Source organism: Pinus tabuliformis, chromosome J (assembly GCF_031772625.1).
Source record: "Pinus tabuliformis cultivar Carrire ecotype Pingquan chromosome J, CPIR1, whole genome shotgun sequence".
Taxonomy (NCBI): Eukaryota; Viridiplantae; Streptophyta; class Pinopsida; order Pinales; family Pinaceae; genus Pinus; species Pinus tabuliformis.
The window spans coordinates 258,468,886-258,486,738 of NC_142295.1; the positions used below are offsets into that span (position 1 = coordinate 258,468,886).

Sequence of the window (17,853 nt, forward strand, 5' to 3'; positions counted from 1 at the left end):
CTAGCCTTGACTCGCTCTGCAAACCTTGATCCTCGCTCCTTGATCTTTGTGCACTAGCAGCCCCTATTTCCTTGTGCACTAGGTCCCTATTTCCTAGTGCACAAGGGCCCCTATTCTCTTGCACATAATTTCTCCTATTCTATTGCGCATGATTGTTGTTCAATTCTATGAATACACACAACAAAGATGGTCTCACAAACTTGTAATGAATTATGCCTTCATCCTTCTCTTTATAGGTAAACTTCGATCCATGCAAGGATGCATAGCTTAATTTAGATCAAGAGTTCTGATTGTGAGTTAACTGTGAGTGTTACTTGCTCTCTTTCCAATCAACACTTGGAGTCTTAACTCGTTCTTCCTTCAATCGAGATTGAAGACTAACTCGCTCTAACTAAACTTGTAATTGCCACCTTGTTTTGTAGTCAAATTGATGAACACTCCACTTAACTGAAGCACCAACTCTACGCCTACAATCTTCATGATCATTCCAGTAAAATAGAAATAAACTCATAGAAACTGAATTCTAATTCATGAGCTCGTACTCATGCTAAGAGAAAGACAAACTCGTGGTCTTTCTGGCTAAGGCACAAGCCATAAGACCTTCCATGCTACATTTTCAACATTGATGACATCCATAGCTTAGGTCGAACTTGGTTATCCAACAAATTATTGATCTTAGGAAAGGGATAATGATCCTTGAGGATGATTTGTTATGTTCTAACAATTCTTACAACTGCTTCTTCATCTCATCTAACTCTAATGTGGATTGTCTATATAGTCCTATCTTTGGTAGACGAAAATATAGTAGAAACTATATCTTGTGCTTTGCTTCCCCCTTGGGTGGAATAACTTTGTCCCCTGTAACACTTCTATGTGCACATGCAAAAGTCCTTCTAGCTCACACTTCTATTCATTAATACATTGTTTCAAGGATTCCTTTGCACCCATTAAGTCGATGTCATTTTGGTTCTGTCTCAATTAGAGAAGTACATACTTCTTGCTCGAGCCAATCAATCCCTTAGCTTAATGGGCACTCACTAGAGAGATCTTAGACTTTCCCTTATGTGCATTTATGGTAAAAATATTTTCCATCCTGGACTAAGTGGTATTGGTTTTCCATCTCATGAAGATGAAGACCCTGATAAACATGTAGGAACTACCAAAAACTACATTGTAGGCATCAAGAGGCACTGCATTGACTTCGACTTCATTAATAAAATGTACACAAATAACAAATTGAAGATTACAATACTTGGTAACATTTTACTATACATCCTTATTCACCATCCCAAATGGAATGGATGAGAGTTATCATGCATCTCTAAGCCAAGCTTGCTTACTATGTCTTCCACAATGTGGTGCGCTTGTGAATCAATATCAAACAGAGTATTTACCTTATTCTTCATATGGAACAGATTCTTAATGTCTATATCTTCTTTATGATGTAGGTTATAGGTTCACCTCCTTTTGCATTGTTTGTAGACAATTTTTTTATTTGGATTTAAGTTGCATTTGATTTCTTTTCGTGCTCCCACACCAGAAAATTCTTCATGGCATGCTCCTACTTGTGGTTTTTGGGATTCATATCATAATGCAACTTCCAACATTATTCTTTAGTGTGACCGACCATCGATGTTGCAAGGTCCCAATGGTTGTCAGGTCCTTGTACACATATGCAAGTGACAATCTTCTTCTTTTCACCTTTCCAATTCTTCTTCCCCTTATCGAAAGCTCCATATTGGTTTTAATGCTTTGTTGCCTCTTTTTATTTTCATATTCATTGCACATTATACACAATGAAATTGACTTCATTGCCGAAACCAATGATTCAACTTATTTTGTGTCTGCCTCACCATTGTAGGTGTTGATCAATCAATCTTCACTTCCACTTTAAACAAGTTTCGAGAAGATAAGTCACTGTAGTTACCTTTATCGAGTTTTGATTCTTGCTTCTTTTCCCTCAACTCCTCATGATCTTTGTGTTTCTCATAAGATTCAGGTTGCTTCAAAAAGGGGTGGATTCTTTTTATCAAGAGTGACCATGAATAAGGCCATAATCGTGAAAATGCAGTCACTTGAGATTCAAACTGGAGCAGATAATTGACATAAGAAATATATATTTTATTAATAAATTGAATGATGATGATACAATTGTGGGAGGTCCCTGGCTTAAATACTGCCTTGGGTGCCTCTTGGTGAATGGGCATGATCTGATCTTTGATCATGCCCTTTGCCTAGTTTAACTAATAACTATAATACTTAATTAATTTTTTTACATAACATTGCCTTCCTCTGAAAAGATGCTTTGTCCTCAAAGCATACATAACGACGGGTGTTGTTGATGAAACACTTCTGTCTCCCAAGAAGCTTTTTCTTTTGGTAAGTCCTTCCACTTGATCAAGTATTCTTTGATTACTCGTGATCACAACTTCTTTTCCCTGATGGAGATGATACCTTCTGGCTCTAGAATAACCCTTCCTTTGTCATCTAAAGTCAGAAGTGTTGTTTGTGCTGATTGATGTTCACCAAGTGCCCTTTTAAGGCAAGATACATGGAAAACGTTGTGAACACGACTTTTATCGGGAAGGCTTAAACTGTATGCTACTTGGATGATCTTTTTGTTGATCTGGTAGGGTCCATAAAACCTTGGTGCCAACTTGTTCTTTCCCCTTTGTTTTAAGGACAACTGCTTGTAAGGCTGGAGTTTAACAAATTACCCAATCTCCAAATTCAAATTCTCTCTCGGTTCTATTTTGGTCAACTTGCTCCTTCATACGATTCGTTGCACTATTTAGATTTTCTTTTAGAGTTTGGACGATGTTTTGGGTTTCTTCTAACTGGTTTTTAACAGTTGGAAGCTTCGTCTCGATGATAGCAAAGTCCTTCCATTTTGGAGGTTCGTAACCGTACAAAGCTTGAAATGGAATCATTTTGCGCTGACGTGTGGTAAGTGGAATTGTACCACCATTCAGCGAGATGTAATCATTGAACCCACTTATTTTGTTTGTTTGTGGCATAACAACATAAGTAGGCTTCTAAACATTTATTGACAACCTTTGTTTGGCCATCCATTTGAGGATGGTAAGCTGAACTCATGTTGAGGTAGGTTCCTATATGTTTGAAGAATTTCTTCCAAAAATTACCCTTAAATTTGGCATCTCTATTGCTCACAATGACCTTGGGAAATCCATGTAATTTGTAAACATTTTTGCAAAATATCTCAGCGATTTGTTTTGCTGAGTCTGATTTCCTCATTCCAATAAAGTGAGCATACTTGGTGAGTATGTCGACTACTACAAGAATTTTGTTCTTATGATCAGACGCAAGTAAACCTTCAATAAAGTCCATTGATATTTCCTCCCATTTATGATTCAGGATGTTTAAAGGATGAAGTAGTCCGGGTTTCATAATATTTTCATTTTTATTCCTCTAGCATTTATCGCATTCTGCTACATATTTTTGAATATCATTACTCATTCCCTTCCAAAAGAATGCTGGCGTGCATTATAGTAGGTTTTAAAGAATCCTACATGTCCGACTGACAGTGAATCATGCGACTCTTTGAGAACCTTGATTTTAAATTTGGAATTTGCATTTAGATAAATTCTTCCTTTGTACCTTAAATTATTGTTCTTCCATTCAAATTTTGAATTTTGAGGAAGATTATTGATTATAGCACTTGTTTATGGATCTTTTGCATATTCACTTCGAATCTCATTAAGCCATTCGGGAACAACCACTGAAACTGCAAGTAATGATGGTTCTTCGTCTTTCCTCGACAAAGCATCAACTACTATGTTATCTTTCCCTTTCTTGTGTAATATATCCATGTCAAAGGTAGTGATTTTTTCTATCCATTTTTGTTGTTCTATAGATAGCGTTTTCTGCTGGAGAAGATGTTGAAGACTGTTATGATCTGTTCGTGTTTGGAACTTACTTCCCAAGAGATATTGTCTCCATTTGGCTAATGTGTGCATAATAGCAAGCATTTCCTTGTTGTATGTAGACTTGAGACGTTCTTTCTTATTGAGCTTCTTGCTTTCAAACGCGATTGGGTGACCATCCTGCATTAGTACTGCTCCTATGCCAAAACTTGAAGCATCACATTCAATTACAAATGGTTTGAGAAGTCTGGAGTTGCCAATACAGGGGCATTAGACATAACTTCCTTCAAGTCTTCAAAACACTTCTCTGCTTCATCATTCCATCGAAATGAGTTCTTTGGAAGGTTCGATAGGGGTGTGGTTATACGGGCATAGTTTTTAATAAATCTTCGATAATACCCGGTCAACCCTAAGAATCCTCTTAGCTTAGAGATATTAGCTGGTTTGGGATCTACTTTTACTCCTTGATCTTATTAGGATCTACTTTTACTCCTTCCTTGGATATTATATGTTTGAGATATTCTACTTCTTCCTTCCCAAATGTGAATTTGGCCTTCTTGGCATAGAACCAATGTTGCACAAAGCGCGAGCGGGATTTAATCGGCGCCGGGAAAAAAGCGGAAAAAATCGTTAAAAGCGGGAAAAAAGCGGAAAAAAGCGGGAAAAAATCGTTTGGCACAAAAATATTCATTTTTTTTTCATTTTTTTTCAATTTTTTTAATATCTAAACCATCTACAACATAAAATAAATACATTGACACATAAATATGATAAAAAAACTAATATATAAGATGTTTAATATCATTTCTAGCGCTAAAATCACACATAACATTGAATCATGTCCTGAATAGTAAGTCCTGAGTCCCAACTCAACCTCAAAATATCAACAAAAAATATGATAATGTATCTCATCATGTCATAATGTCATATACAATAAAATGAAAGTCTAAGACTCTAATCCTATTGATTTCCTCTGCCCCTCTTGCGAGAAAATGCCACTGCTTTCCCTTTCCCCCTAGATGAAGATGCTGGTGCCTGTGCTGGTGGAATTGGCAGTGGAGTCTGACGTGCTCTAGAAGCTGAAGAAGTAGAAGTAGCAGCTACTGTAGGTAGACGGAGACCACGTCCTCTACTGGTGGTAGTGGTAGCCCGGGTAGGCGGTGTCACCTCCTCCTCCTGCTCCTCCAACTCCTCCTCCTCCTGCTCCTGCTCCTGCTCCTGCTCCTGCTCCTCCTCCTCCTCCTCCTCCCCCTCATCCTGCACTAACCAATCCTCAGTGGGATCCATGAGAGGCCTCTCGGTCTCAACCCTCCATTCAGCAGTGGTGTCAATCCCATCCAATGAGATGGCATCCATATCAGGTGTCTTCTCTAGTTGCCTCACCCACAATCGAAGATTGTAGTAGACATAGACCATGTCATTAAGTCTACGGGACTCCAACCTGTACAAAGTTCATGAAATAATAATTAATAATTAATATTATAAAAAAAATATTGTTTAATGAATTCAAAAATTTATTTGGAAATTTGCAATATTTTAAATGTTTAAGTGTTAAGTTGTTAACCTATTGCGCTTCTTGTTGTGTATTTTTTCAAATACACTCCAATTGCGCTCACATCCCGAGGAGCTGCATGTTTGGCTGAGGATGCGTACGGCAAGCTTTTGCAAAAGGGGTACTCTGGTACCATACATCTTCCACCATGCGTCTACAACAAAATTACAAATAAAATTTTAAATAAACATAAGAAAAAAATGGAATTTGAAGAGACAATGAAATTTGAAACAAAGTTACAAAGTACAAAGTTACAAACTAAAAAATACCTGGCATTTTGATCGTCCTATCAGTGACAGCCATCTCAAAGCCAAATGTGCCACCTGACATGTTATACGTCTCAATTTGTTTAGAGATCTCTATACGTTGTTCTGGAGATCTCACCATCTTCTGGACACAGGTTAATAATCCATCCATGATCTCAGCATCAAAATCAAACCCACATGCATAAGAAAATGCAGGGTTCAGGAAAAGCCCAGCAGCATGAATGGGACGATGGAGTGTGTTGTTCCATCGCTCATCAATGACTTCCCATAGAAGGACTTGTCTCTGGAACCCATCATCTCCCTTGTCATCATAGTAGGACCGAATGGCTTCTTTGGCCCTGTCCATGGCTTCATACAAATAGCCCATTGCGGGCTTCTCACCATCTACCAACTGAAGAACCTTTACCAAAGGTTCAGTGACAGCGCACACCTCCTGCACTCCCGCCCAGAAGTCTTCTTGGTATGAAACAAGTCTGCACACGGCCTCTCCTTCTGGTTTGCGGCTCATTGGCGTGCTTCGCCACTCCTCTGAAAGAAACATTCTCTTCAAATCCCACATAGAATTCAAGAGGGATTGAAGAGATATGAAACTCGTCGCAAACCGTGTAATGGCGGGGCACACCAACTCTTTGTTGTTGGTGCATTGTCTCATCAAGCTAAGCACAGATGTGTGATTGTAAATAAATTTTGTGATGCTTTTTGATGAGTCAACAATCTCTTTGACAAAGGGAATTTTCCCTATGTCCTCTAACATCAAATCAATACAATGGGCAGCACAAGGTGTCCAAAATAAAGTAGGATGCTTGTCCATAAGCATTCTACCAGCAGCAACATAATTTGCAGCATTGTCCGTTATGACTTGGACAACATTTTCTTCACCCACCTCCAAAATAAACACATCCAGCAAATCACATAAAGTTCTTGCATCTTTGATTTGATGAGTTGCATCAATAGATTTGATAAACATAGTCCCCTGGGGACAACTAACCAAGAAGTTTATAAGGGTTCTCCCCTTTTGGTCGGTCCAACCATCTGACATAACAGTGCATCCTGTTTGTGCCCATGATGCCCTAAAATCCTCCAATCTTTGGGTGCAGTCACGCTTTTCATCTTGAAGAAGCCGACCTCTGAAATCATGAAGAGAAGGGATTTTGTACCCCGGACCAACACTGGCAATAGCATCAACAGTAGGTTGGAAAAATGGATTATTCCTTACAATGCTGAAAGGAATATCACTCCAGAGGAGAAATTTTGTCATCAACTTGTCAGCTTGTTCTTTTTCATTTCTTTTTAGCATTGAACCGATAGTTGGTTGTGCACCAGGTGTGGTTCGAGGAACAAAAAATGATGATGCAGCTACCGGATTGACTGACGCTGCAGTAGAACCAGTGCCACTTGGCCCACTTCCTTCAGCTGACCTTTTTAGTTGCCTTTTGAGTTCTTCTTTGGCATCTCTAGTGTGCTCTAATTCTCCCAATGCTCTCATGGCTCTTTGGATAATTTCAGCATTTGTTTTTAGACAGGGCCCCACATCACGTCCAGGGATTTGTGCAAGGTGGAACTTCAACCTGTACACCCCCCCGAATATCTCCTTTCCACACAACTTGCAATACAAGTTTTGTCTATCATTCGGAGTTTTAGGTTCACCATATTCCCAGAAAGGATCCAATTTCCTTGGCATGTTTGTTTTTGAATTTTGAATTTGCAAACCTATGGAAAAATAAGGATTAGGAAATAGGAATTTAGGATTACATAATACAAATTACAATTTAGCATTTACAAAATTACAAGTTAATTATTTCCAAAATCCCAATTTCCAAACCCAAGTTACCCAACCAAATGCCAATGGCAAATGCCAAAAATGAAAAAACAATGAAAATTCAAAAAAAATAAACAATGTTTAAAAAAAATGAGAAAATAAAAATAAAAAATTGGTTCTCATAGTCATAACAAATTACCCATCCCAAATCAATGAAAAATTTCAAAAAATTCTTTAAAAACAATGAAAAACAAAGTTTTTATAGAAGCAAAACAAAAAAAAATTAATCTACATACCTTTTTTATGGACAAATTGGTGATCTTGTCTTGGATTCCTCCTAAAAACGCTTGGGTTCGCTCCCAAATCCGACGGAAACCCTTCAGCTCCTCTCCCTCACCTCTTCTCCTCCTCCTCCGCGCGGCGACAACACAATGAATTAAAAAAAAATCGAATTTGCCATATAAAAGCCCGCTGCCCGCGCCCTTCACGATTTTTTCATTAAAAATCGCGAGTTTTTCAAAAAATCGCGATTTTTTCGATAAAAAGCGGTATAAAAAAAAAGGCGCAATTTTTACCCATAAAAATCGCGATACAATCGGCATATGGTTTAAATCGCGATTTTTTGAAAAAATCGCGATTTTAACAACACTGCATAGAACTGATGCTCTTCTAATACAGTAAGAACTTTCTCCAAATGTTGTAGGTGCTCCTTCCAAGATTTATTGTAAATTAAAATGTCATCAATGAACACTAACACAAACTTCCTTAGATATGGATGAAATAACTCATTCATAGTGGCTTGGAATGTTGCTGGTGTATTGGTTAACCCAAAAGGCATTGCTTTAAATTCGTAATGACCTTCATGTGTTCAGAACACAGTTTTTGCTATGTCTTCCAACCTTATTCTGATTTTGTAATACCTTGACCTTACGTCCAATTTTGAGAAGTATTTATCGCCATGTAGTTCATCCAACATTTCATCGATAAAAGGAATTGGAAACTTGTTTTTAATTGTTATTTTATTTAGTCCTCGATAATCGACGCATAATCTAAATGATCCATCTTTCTTTAGAACTAATACCATTGGAGAAGCATAGAACTTTTACTTTTTGTGATGATGCCACACTTTAAAAGATCTTGGACTAATCTCTCAATTTCAGCTTTTTATACAGTTTGATGTTGATGGGATTTGATCCTGCTTTGGCTTTTATTGTATGCTCGATTTCTCTTTGAGGAGGCATCTTCGTCGGAAGGTCTTGGAATACTTTTTCGTGCTTTTGAATTAGCTCTTGGACTTCTGGTGCTCCTTTGTTGACCAAACTCAAAGTTAACATTTCTAATTGATGACATTGTACTACATAAGGTGGTGCTCCCTTCCAAATCATTTTCATCATCTGGGATGATTATACAATTTGGTTCTCAGGTGGCTGGAACCCATATAACTTGTATTTCTACCCTTCCCATTTAAATTTTATAAATTGCTTTTGATGATTGGAAGAGTAAGTGCCTAGGGATTGTAGCCATTGGATACCTAAGAGTCAAGACCACATCCATTCCTAATGGTACAGTGTAGACGAAGATTATAGATTAAAGTCTTGAATCTGTAATTTGACTTTATGGCATTTCCCTACCTTTTCAATTTTTTTACTGTCAGCTACCATGACTTTCATGTTGGGCATGGGGAATGTGAAAATGTTGAGTCTCTTCGCCATGGTTGAGTCAGAAAAATTGTGGGTGCTACTGGTATCAATCAAAACCATTACATTGTTCTTCTTGATATGTACTTATAATTTTGATGTCTAGCGCTGTGATATACCTGTCGTAGCCGATAATGATACTTGTGGGATGCTCTCGTCATCTAGTTCTGAAGAGAATTATGGGGAATCTTCGATTTCTTCTACGTCTGATTCATCACTATCTAAATCATTAGTTGCTTCACATTTATATAGGTTCTTCGTCTCTTTCGTTTTAGCACACCTATGTTTAGGGTCCCATTTTTCGCCACAACGTTTGCACTTGCCCTCTTTCATTCTTTGCATTTCCAAGTTAGTTTTTTCTCTTTCATGAAGATGTGGTGGAACATATTTTGTGTTATCCGTGTTTGTGGCTTGGGAAAATCTTCGTCTCGAATATACTCTTTCAACCTTCGACCACTGCATTTTTTCGTGTTTCTTTTCAGCAACTTTTGCCTTCTGTCTGGCTACCTCTATAGAAGTGATGTCATGAAGCTCAAGCTCAGCCTGGAGATGGGGTTTAAGTCCCATGGTGTACGATTGAATGAGACGAGTTTATGATAATCTAGGTACTCGTGTAGCTAAAGTTTCCCATTCTCAAGTGTATTCGTCCACATCTCCTTTTTGTTGCAATCTAGTGAGTGCTGAGAAGAACTCTTCTTCCTTGACACCTTGGAACCTTTTAAAGAACGCATTTTTGAATTTCTTCCAACTGATAGCAAGTGTTGTCTTTTTCCACCACATATACCAATTATATGCTTCGCCTTCCATTTGCATGGAAGCATGCCTAATCTTTTCGTCATCATTGTCAATACCGTAAATCTCGAAATATTCTTATGCTTTATTGAACCAAGCAACGCTGCATTTTTCGTTATCGTCAAATTTGGATAGCTCAAGTTTTGCTCTTCGTTGATATGTAGTTATCGACAGAGCGAAGAAGTGGTATTGATTTGAAAACGACATATTGGTGTATAGATTCCAAAGCTACTTATTTTGAAAATTCGTGTTGTTATTTTCTTGATTAGGCATGGAAGATGTCTTTAGAGATTCAGGTTTCTCATGTGAGTTTGACGAATCTGGAGAATTGAGATATTGAGTAGCTTCATTATTCTAGGGTATTTGATTCGGTGTAATCTTCATCCTGTTAGAAATACAGGTCAACATCACCATTGCTTGATTCACCTTAACTGAAAGGTCTACCTGATCCTTTTTAAATTCATTCTTGTTCTGCTCGAGCTGACTCTCTATTCTCTTTGTTGTGTCCTAGAGTGATTCGATTTTTTTGCCATGTCCGGTCACTTTAGCCTCGAGATCTATCAATTTTTTATTGAATCAACCATCAACATCGATGAAGACAACGAGTAGGTCTGAGGTGGAGTATATTTCTCCAGCTTAACTCTTTTTCTTAACTTGATCCTATTTTTTTAAAATAATAAAACTATATAATAATATAACAATAGTTATATATATAAAACTATATAACCTTAGCTATAGTTATATAACTATATAACCTTCGGATCAATTGAACGCAACTTGATTTGGAGAATGTGTCGGATAGTCAGACGATGGTCAAGTCGATTTGGAGAATGGGTTAGACGGTTGGACAGTGGTCAGGGGAGAGCGAAGGAAAGGGATGCAATTTGGAGAATATGCGGAATGGGTGGTTGGTGGTCGAAGGAATAGGGACACAACAACAGGGCGGTGGACGAAAGCTAGTCACAACGGTTGGGAGAGATGCGGATGTCCGAATTGGAAGAGTTGCGGATGCGGAAGGGAGTGGTGTGTAACGATGATGGACCAGTGTGGAATTGTGTTGCGTGTGTAAGACAGAAACAACGGACGAGATGAGGGTGGTGAGAGGGTTACAACAACGGACAATATTGTATGTAGCGGACATCTTGGTGTAGCGATTTTGCCGGAAGACCGAACTCGCTCTGATACAGGATGGAGCAGATACACTCAATAATTGACATAATAAATATATATTTATTTAATAAATTGAATGATGATGATACAATTGTGGGAGGCCCCTGGTTAAATATTGCCTCGGGTGCCTCTTGGTGATAGTTTAACTAATAATTATAGACTTAATTATTTTTTTACATAACACAAACCTTGCAAATCTTAACTCCCGTTCCTTACCATGGCCCTCTCCTTGAGTTCATCCTACATATCTGAGGCTTGCAACTGCTTCTTAACCCTTCTTATGCTGATCTCCAAATCTACAGGGTGTAACTCTCCCTTGGATTTTGACTTTTTGAGCTGGCTAAGCATATAATGCACTCTATTCACACAAAAGCCCAAACAAAACCGATTCTGATACCAATGTGATATGTAAATCATCTTGGATATTCTGTTTGTCAGCTCACCAAATCAGATCTTAAACTTACAGTCATGAAAGTGAGCCTATGCTTGGGTGCGCAACTATTCTCTTCACATTTTTAGCGATTTTGCAGAAAATTGAACATGGAACTATTCAATTACAGCCTTTTCGGTTCTCAACTGCTGATAAATAAAAACAGAACTACCACAGTGCACAGTGTAGCATCATAAACACAATATTTACATTGGGAAATCCAATGTGGGAAACGCCAACCAGAAATGAAGGATTGCGCTTTTCTTCTTTTATATAAGGGAGATCACAATACAGATTACAGAGAGGTCCAAACTCGCTGCAAAGATACGAGACTGTTCCACCACCATCCTCTATAAATTGTTTCTCCCACTCTGCTCTGCTAGTTTAATCTCCACATTTACTGCTCATAATATGGAACAATTATGGGAGAGAAAGTAAGCTGGACATGTTTTCCCCACTTGCTAGGTTTTCAATGACTGCAATTAGCATTAGGTTTAGGGTTTCAGAATTTTTTACGATGCTTATGGAAATCTCTATTGGACTCTAAGCATAATGAACCCTGCATGGATGAGTCATACGGGTCTGACATGGCTTCCACATTTGCCTGTCGGGGAATAATGATGGTGATTTTGCCAGGGCCATAACTGTGAGATGTGAGGTCCATATAATAGCTCCATTTTGGCTTGGTTGGACCTTTGGTAAGCATTATCTGTAGCAGGACCAAAAACTGGTGTTTAGAGCCCGAAAAATGTGCCAGATCTTCAGCACTTAAAAATTGTCAAAGTCTGGACCATTTTTTGATGTCCCAAATTATATTCTTCTCCATATCAGAGCATCAGTAAAGAAATATCGCATTTGTCAAGAGCCATTTTGGATCATCTGGGAATTCTTTGACCTTTGTTGTGTTCTTTATATCTCTGTGAGAGAAATAAATCCATTCAAAAAAAAGCTAATGACCTAAAGAAAAACCAAGCAAGCCAGTGATAACATTAGATTGGCTTCTCAGAATAAAGATACGGTTAAATACAGTTTTGACTAATTTATCATTGCAGGAATTATTTGTTGGGATGTTCTTTTCTTCTTGTGTGCTTATTATTTTTCTTCTCAGGGTTTTAATGCAACAATGACTGCACAAGTTGATACACCTGGTAGAAGAGGTCATGATCAAATCAAAGAGATGAAGCTCCGTTTGCATCCTGATCTGGGTGAAACCCTTTCAGTTTTATGTAAGGATCCAAAAACTACTATAGTTGTGCTTAGCGGAAGTGAAAGAAATGTCTTAGATGAGGTATAAACTCAACCCTTACTCAGATAGTTATTGTGAAATATTTCCTAAGCTTCCTACTTACATGACACATTCATATAGAATTTTGGCGAACTCGACATGTGGTTAGCAGCAGAAAATGGTATGTTTCTGCGCCATACGAAAGGAGAATGGATGATCACAATGCCAGAATATCTTAATATGGACTGGATGGAGAGTGTAAAGGTATGTTCCTGTAGTTTTTGTTTAAAATTAGGTTGGTCAACCAGGTCACCAGCATGTGCTGTACCAATAACAATTTTTTTCTAAAGAAATTAATAGAAATTTGAAATTTTGAAAATGAAAATCCTTCTCTAGAGATTCAGGGCTGTTTATCTGTCTGGGACTGGCACAACAAGTATAATTTTGGAGAAAACTAAATGATCCAAAGATAATGTATAGGCCAAGTTTCTCTCCACTTAACTGAGGCTGTACCATCTGCAGCTTGTTTTTGATTATTTCAAAGAAAGGACACCTCGATCGTATGTTGAGGTTCGAGAAACTTCTTTGGTTTGGAACTATAAGTATGCAGGTAGTTATTCTATGATTTCCTGTGTTTTCTCACTTTTATACGAAACCTTTGTCTGCTTTATAACTTGAAGAATGTTTTATTTCTTAAATAATCCCGAAGTGTTAGCTTTTGGTTTTGCAGATGTTGAATTTGGCCGAGTTCAAGCACGTCATATGTTACAGCATTTATGGACTGGTCCGATATCAAATGCTGCTGTTGATGTTGTTCAAGGTAGCCGGTCTGTTGAGGTCCGTTCAGTTGGTGTTTCTAAGGTGCGGTGCCAGTGGCTTGGATCTCCCTGATACATTCAATCAGGAGGAAATTTTTTCAGCTCTTTTTTCATATTCATTTTCATTTCTCCTGTTTATTTTTGTTTATTCTTTTTAATCTCCTTAGTTCAGTCTCCTGCAGACATCTACTTCTTTATGTCACTTAGTATTAGCAAATAAATAGACTTAGAGATTGCTGTGATTGCGGTGTCTATGGACAGTACTTAAGAGCAGATTATAGACCTTAACTAGCAGATTAGCAGTTGCCTTCCTATCACTCAAGGAGGGGTGCAGCATGTTGGCGTTAGCAGCATCTTCAAAATGGCCAATTTTTTCACTCAATTTAAAATTCCAGAGTAGATTACATTTATTTGAAAGAAATATTATAGAAAAATCATAGGGCCTATTACTGCAAAATCTAGCGGCCTAGTGCAACACCTCACTAGGCAACCTAGGTCTTATGGCAACAAAGAGATGAGCCACCACTGCCACCTCAGTGGCCTCTCTTGTTGTTTTGTGGTGAGATGTTATCTCCACAAGGGAGGCTTCCTTGGGCCCTAGCAAGACCTAGAGGTTAAGTGACCTAGGGATTCTAAGTTAAATGACTCTCTGTTATGAATAAAATATATAGGAAATAATGTAAATGATAATAATTATAAATAATGATTAGTTAATTCGTAATTAGGTTGAAGAGGCATGTCTGAATGAGACATGACTCTCCATGAAGAGGCCCTTGCCTAGTATATAAATAGGCCTCTCACTCTCATTTGTATTACCATTCTTATTCATTCATTTTATATATATTATTGTATCCTCAATGGATATCTTCATATTCCAAGTCTTCTGGAGTATTTAATTGAAAAAACGAACTTTGTTTGCTTCATTTGGTATCAGAGCAGTTCGGTCTTCTAGGTTGCTTAACCGTTTCAGAAAGCCACCTTTGCCGATCAAGGTCCTTGACCATCAAATTCGTCAACATCGTTTCCGTTAAAGCGTTTCGCTACCAATTTCTGGAGATTTTCCATACTGCTGACATGCCTTTGGCCATTAGAATAGTTAAGAAAAAAAGGATATATAAAAAAAGAGTTAAAAAATATATGAAAAAAAATTATATACAAATAAATATATATATATATATATATATATATATATATATATATATATATATATATATATATATATACACACACACACACACGAGAAAAGAAAATTATAATAAATTAAAAGTTAAAAGACAAAAACAAAAGAAAAAACATGTCAACCGCTACCCCACAGGTTGCACAAACGCCATTTCCACCGCTGGCCGCACATCCTCATCTGCGGCACTAGGTCCACTGCTTAGCCAACAAATTTGCTTTGTGGGTCTCTACACAAGCCGTCCACCACTACCGTCCAACAGGCCATCGATGGACCGCCATAATCCACTGTTCGTTGCAACCACGAAATGTCGCCTCCATCACTGGCAACACCCCACCACAAGCTATCTTCCGACACTACTTGCCTCCGCTACCCCTGCCCCTCGCCGACCCCAGGACACCTGCATCCATCACTATCTCCACCACCACCGCACTGTATAGAGCCTTTAACAAAACCACATTCATCGTACCTATCTGTGCCATCACAGGTATTCACCCTCTACCTGTTTGTGCTACTCACACTCAAGTCCGTAAAGTAATATCTAGTCACTATATATGTTGTCGTAATTCTAGCCATCGTTATACATAGATAGCCATTCACTGTATAGTCACTACTGTTTTTTTTCCTGCCCAAATAATCTATACATTAAAATTATAGCCACCTTAGAGAAGAATAGTCAGGTGAGGGAGGAAAGGTTGACCAATGCGTCCATACACATTCTCTCGCATCCGTACGTTCACGAGTCATATCTCTTAATTGCACCTTTAAGTTTGAAGGAGTTAAACATTGTAATTAAAAAAGGGGATATATACCTATATAGATAAAGAGAGTACGTTAAAAATTATAAGGAAGGACCAAGTGAAGTATAATTTTATATATATAAAGTCAACTCAGACAATATTTAAATTGTCTTTTTGAAATACATAAGGAGTTATAAGGTTCAAACACTTTTTAGAAAGGGATTTAAGTGCCAAGTTATACCCTATTGTAAAAAGATCTTATGATTCCTTTTAAAAGGAAGAGGATTATAATAAAAAAGAAGGGAGTAATATTTTAGAAAAGGTTATTTAAAGAAAAACTCAAGTTCATTTTGATTAAAGCAAAAATGGAGACAATTACTGACGAGAAAGAAATTGAGTCGATGTCGGAAATGAAAGAGAAAATATTTCCTAAAACTTTTAGTATATGTGTCGGTGCGCTATTCAAACTCAAAGGATCACTTTCGGGAAATGATGTTATCATCTGTATTGATCCTATTCAAAATAATAACTATGTTAGTACTAAATGTGCTAACCAATTAGTGGTTCCTGAATCAAATATAATTGAAACGAGTTTTGTTGACACAAGTGACAAACAATACGACTTAAGCAATCTACAACTAAGTATTGGAGACTATACTTTTATATTGCAATTCACCATTAAAACCTTATTTTGCGACAATAGTGATATAATTTTGGGTTTGCCCTGGATTGAATCACTAAGATCTGTTATCCTAAATATGAAGAAGTTTTTGACATTTTCATACAAAAAGAAAAAGATAACATTACAGGATGTTACAATGAACCCAGATTCTGTAACACCAGAAGATATGCAAGATATCACAAAATTCATTTCTCAAGAAAGCAAAAAAGTAATACAAAATATGCAAAGGGAAATTGAAAAAATCACCATTGACAAAAATGAAGAAGTTACTTGCCTCAAGGACTGCAACAAGAAATTATTGACGCAATTTAAGAAACTTAAAAATGACAAAAAAATATTGAAAAACAAACTAGAAGAACTCAACACGGAAAACATATCGAAATCTTTAAATGTAGCTGACCAATTTGAAGAAAGAGGAATGAATACTGATTCAGTCAATATTAGAACTCAAGAAGATGACAACCTAGTTGAAGGGAAACATATTCAGATGTTGCAGTTCAGACGATGAAAATTTCAAGTGAAGAATCTGTGATTAAATTAACAACATTAGTTTCTGAAGTAAATCATGAAAATTCCTGACGCATGATAAGGGAAAACCAAACCAAAAGAACCCCTTATCTATATCTGAATCACGTTGATAGACACCACAAGCAATCTACGGATCTGTATCAATCAAAACATAAAGGACAAAATTATGTTTCGAAGACTACTAATGTCAGTACAATTTAGTCTTGTGATAACAATTCACACGAAGTATCCAATAACCACAAGGTTCCACAAAAGATTAATCTAGGATGGTTTGATCCCTTCTTAGTGTGACATTTTTGTTTATCACTTAGAAGGTCATATCAACTTACATCAGCGAAGATGACATTACCGAGACAAGAAGACATTCGAAAACTGAAAAAGAGATCAATTGCATCAACAAGCTTTGAGGACAAAGCTTTTTTGAGGAGGGAGGCAATGTTATGAATAAAATATACAGGAAATAATGTAAATGGTAATAATTGTAAATAATGATTAGTTAATTAGTAATTAGGTTGAAGAGGCATGTCTGAATGAGACATGACTCTCCATGAAGAGGCACCTGCCTAGTATATAAACATGCCTCTCACTCTCATTTGTAGTATCATTCATATTCATACATTTAATATATAATATTTGTATCCGCAATGGATATCTTCATATTCCAAATCTTCTGGAGTATTTAATTTAAAGAACAAACTTTGTTCACTTCACTCTCTAAAGATCTTATAGATAAAAATCACCTGGAAAGATCTTCAATAAAGGAAGGTTCGAGAGTGATAGGTGTTGAGAAATCAATGCAAGTAGATTATGTGTGCATGAAGATCACAAAAACACAAAACACATGATGTAGCCACTATGTTAGGGCAAAACCCGTCTCGAGGGGAAAACCCAGTAAAAAATTCTCTTCCGTCAATAGTTTTCTTTGAGACTCTTTAACCTAGACATATACCAAACCTTCCCTCCACACCAAGTTAGCGCTTCCAGATCTATGACCTCTTTGCTGCAACACTTCCACTCCAGCAACTTCGACTATGCAGCGACTTACAACACCAGGTAGCAACTGGCAGCAACAACACTTGAAAGACTTCAATCTCCCAAACTAGGGCACGAAAGAGAGAGAGAGAGGACCACCA

General features: G+C 37.4%; 1 protein-coding gene across 4 annotated transcripts in view; it reads left to right on the forward strand.

Moving 5' to 3' along the window:
- Positions 1-17,853, forward strand: part of LOC149226756 (alpha,alpha-trehalose-phosphate synthase [UDP-forming] 1-like) — a 168,260-nt gene that overhangs the window by 102,209 nt on the left and 48,198 nt on the right. For 2 of the 4 annotated variants that reach the window (XM_089377593.1, XM_089377591.1), the window contains exons 9-12: positions 12,659-12,838; positions 12,917-13,039; positions 13,298-13,385; positions 13,491-13,636. In XM_089377593.1, the coding sequence (XP_089233719.1) occupies positions 12,659-12,838; positions 12,917-13,039; positions 13,298-13,385; positions 13,491-13,636 (537 nt within the window). The remainder of the gene's footprint in view (positions 1-12,658; positions 12,839-12,916; positions 13,040-13,297; positions 13,386-13,490; positions 13,637-17,853) is intronic. The other 2 variants (XM_089377592.1, XM_089377594.1) reach the window with 2 other exon arrangements.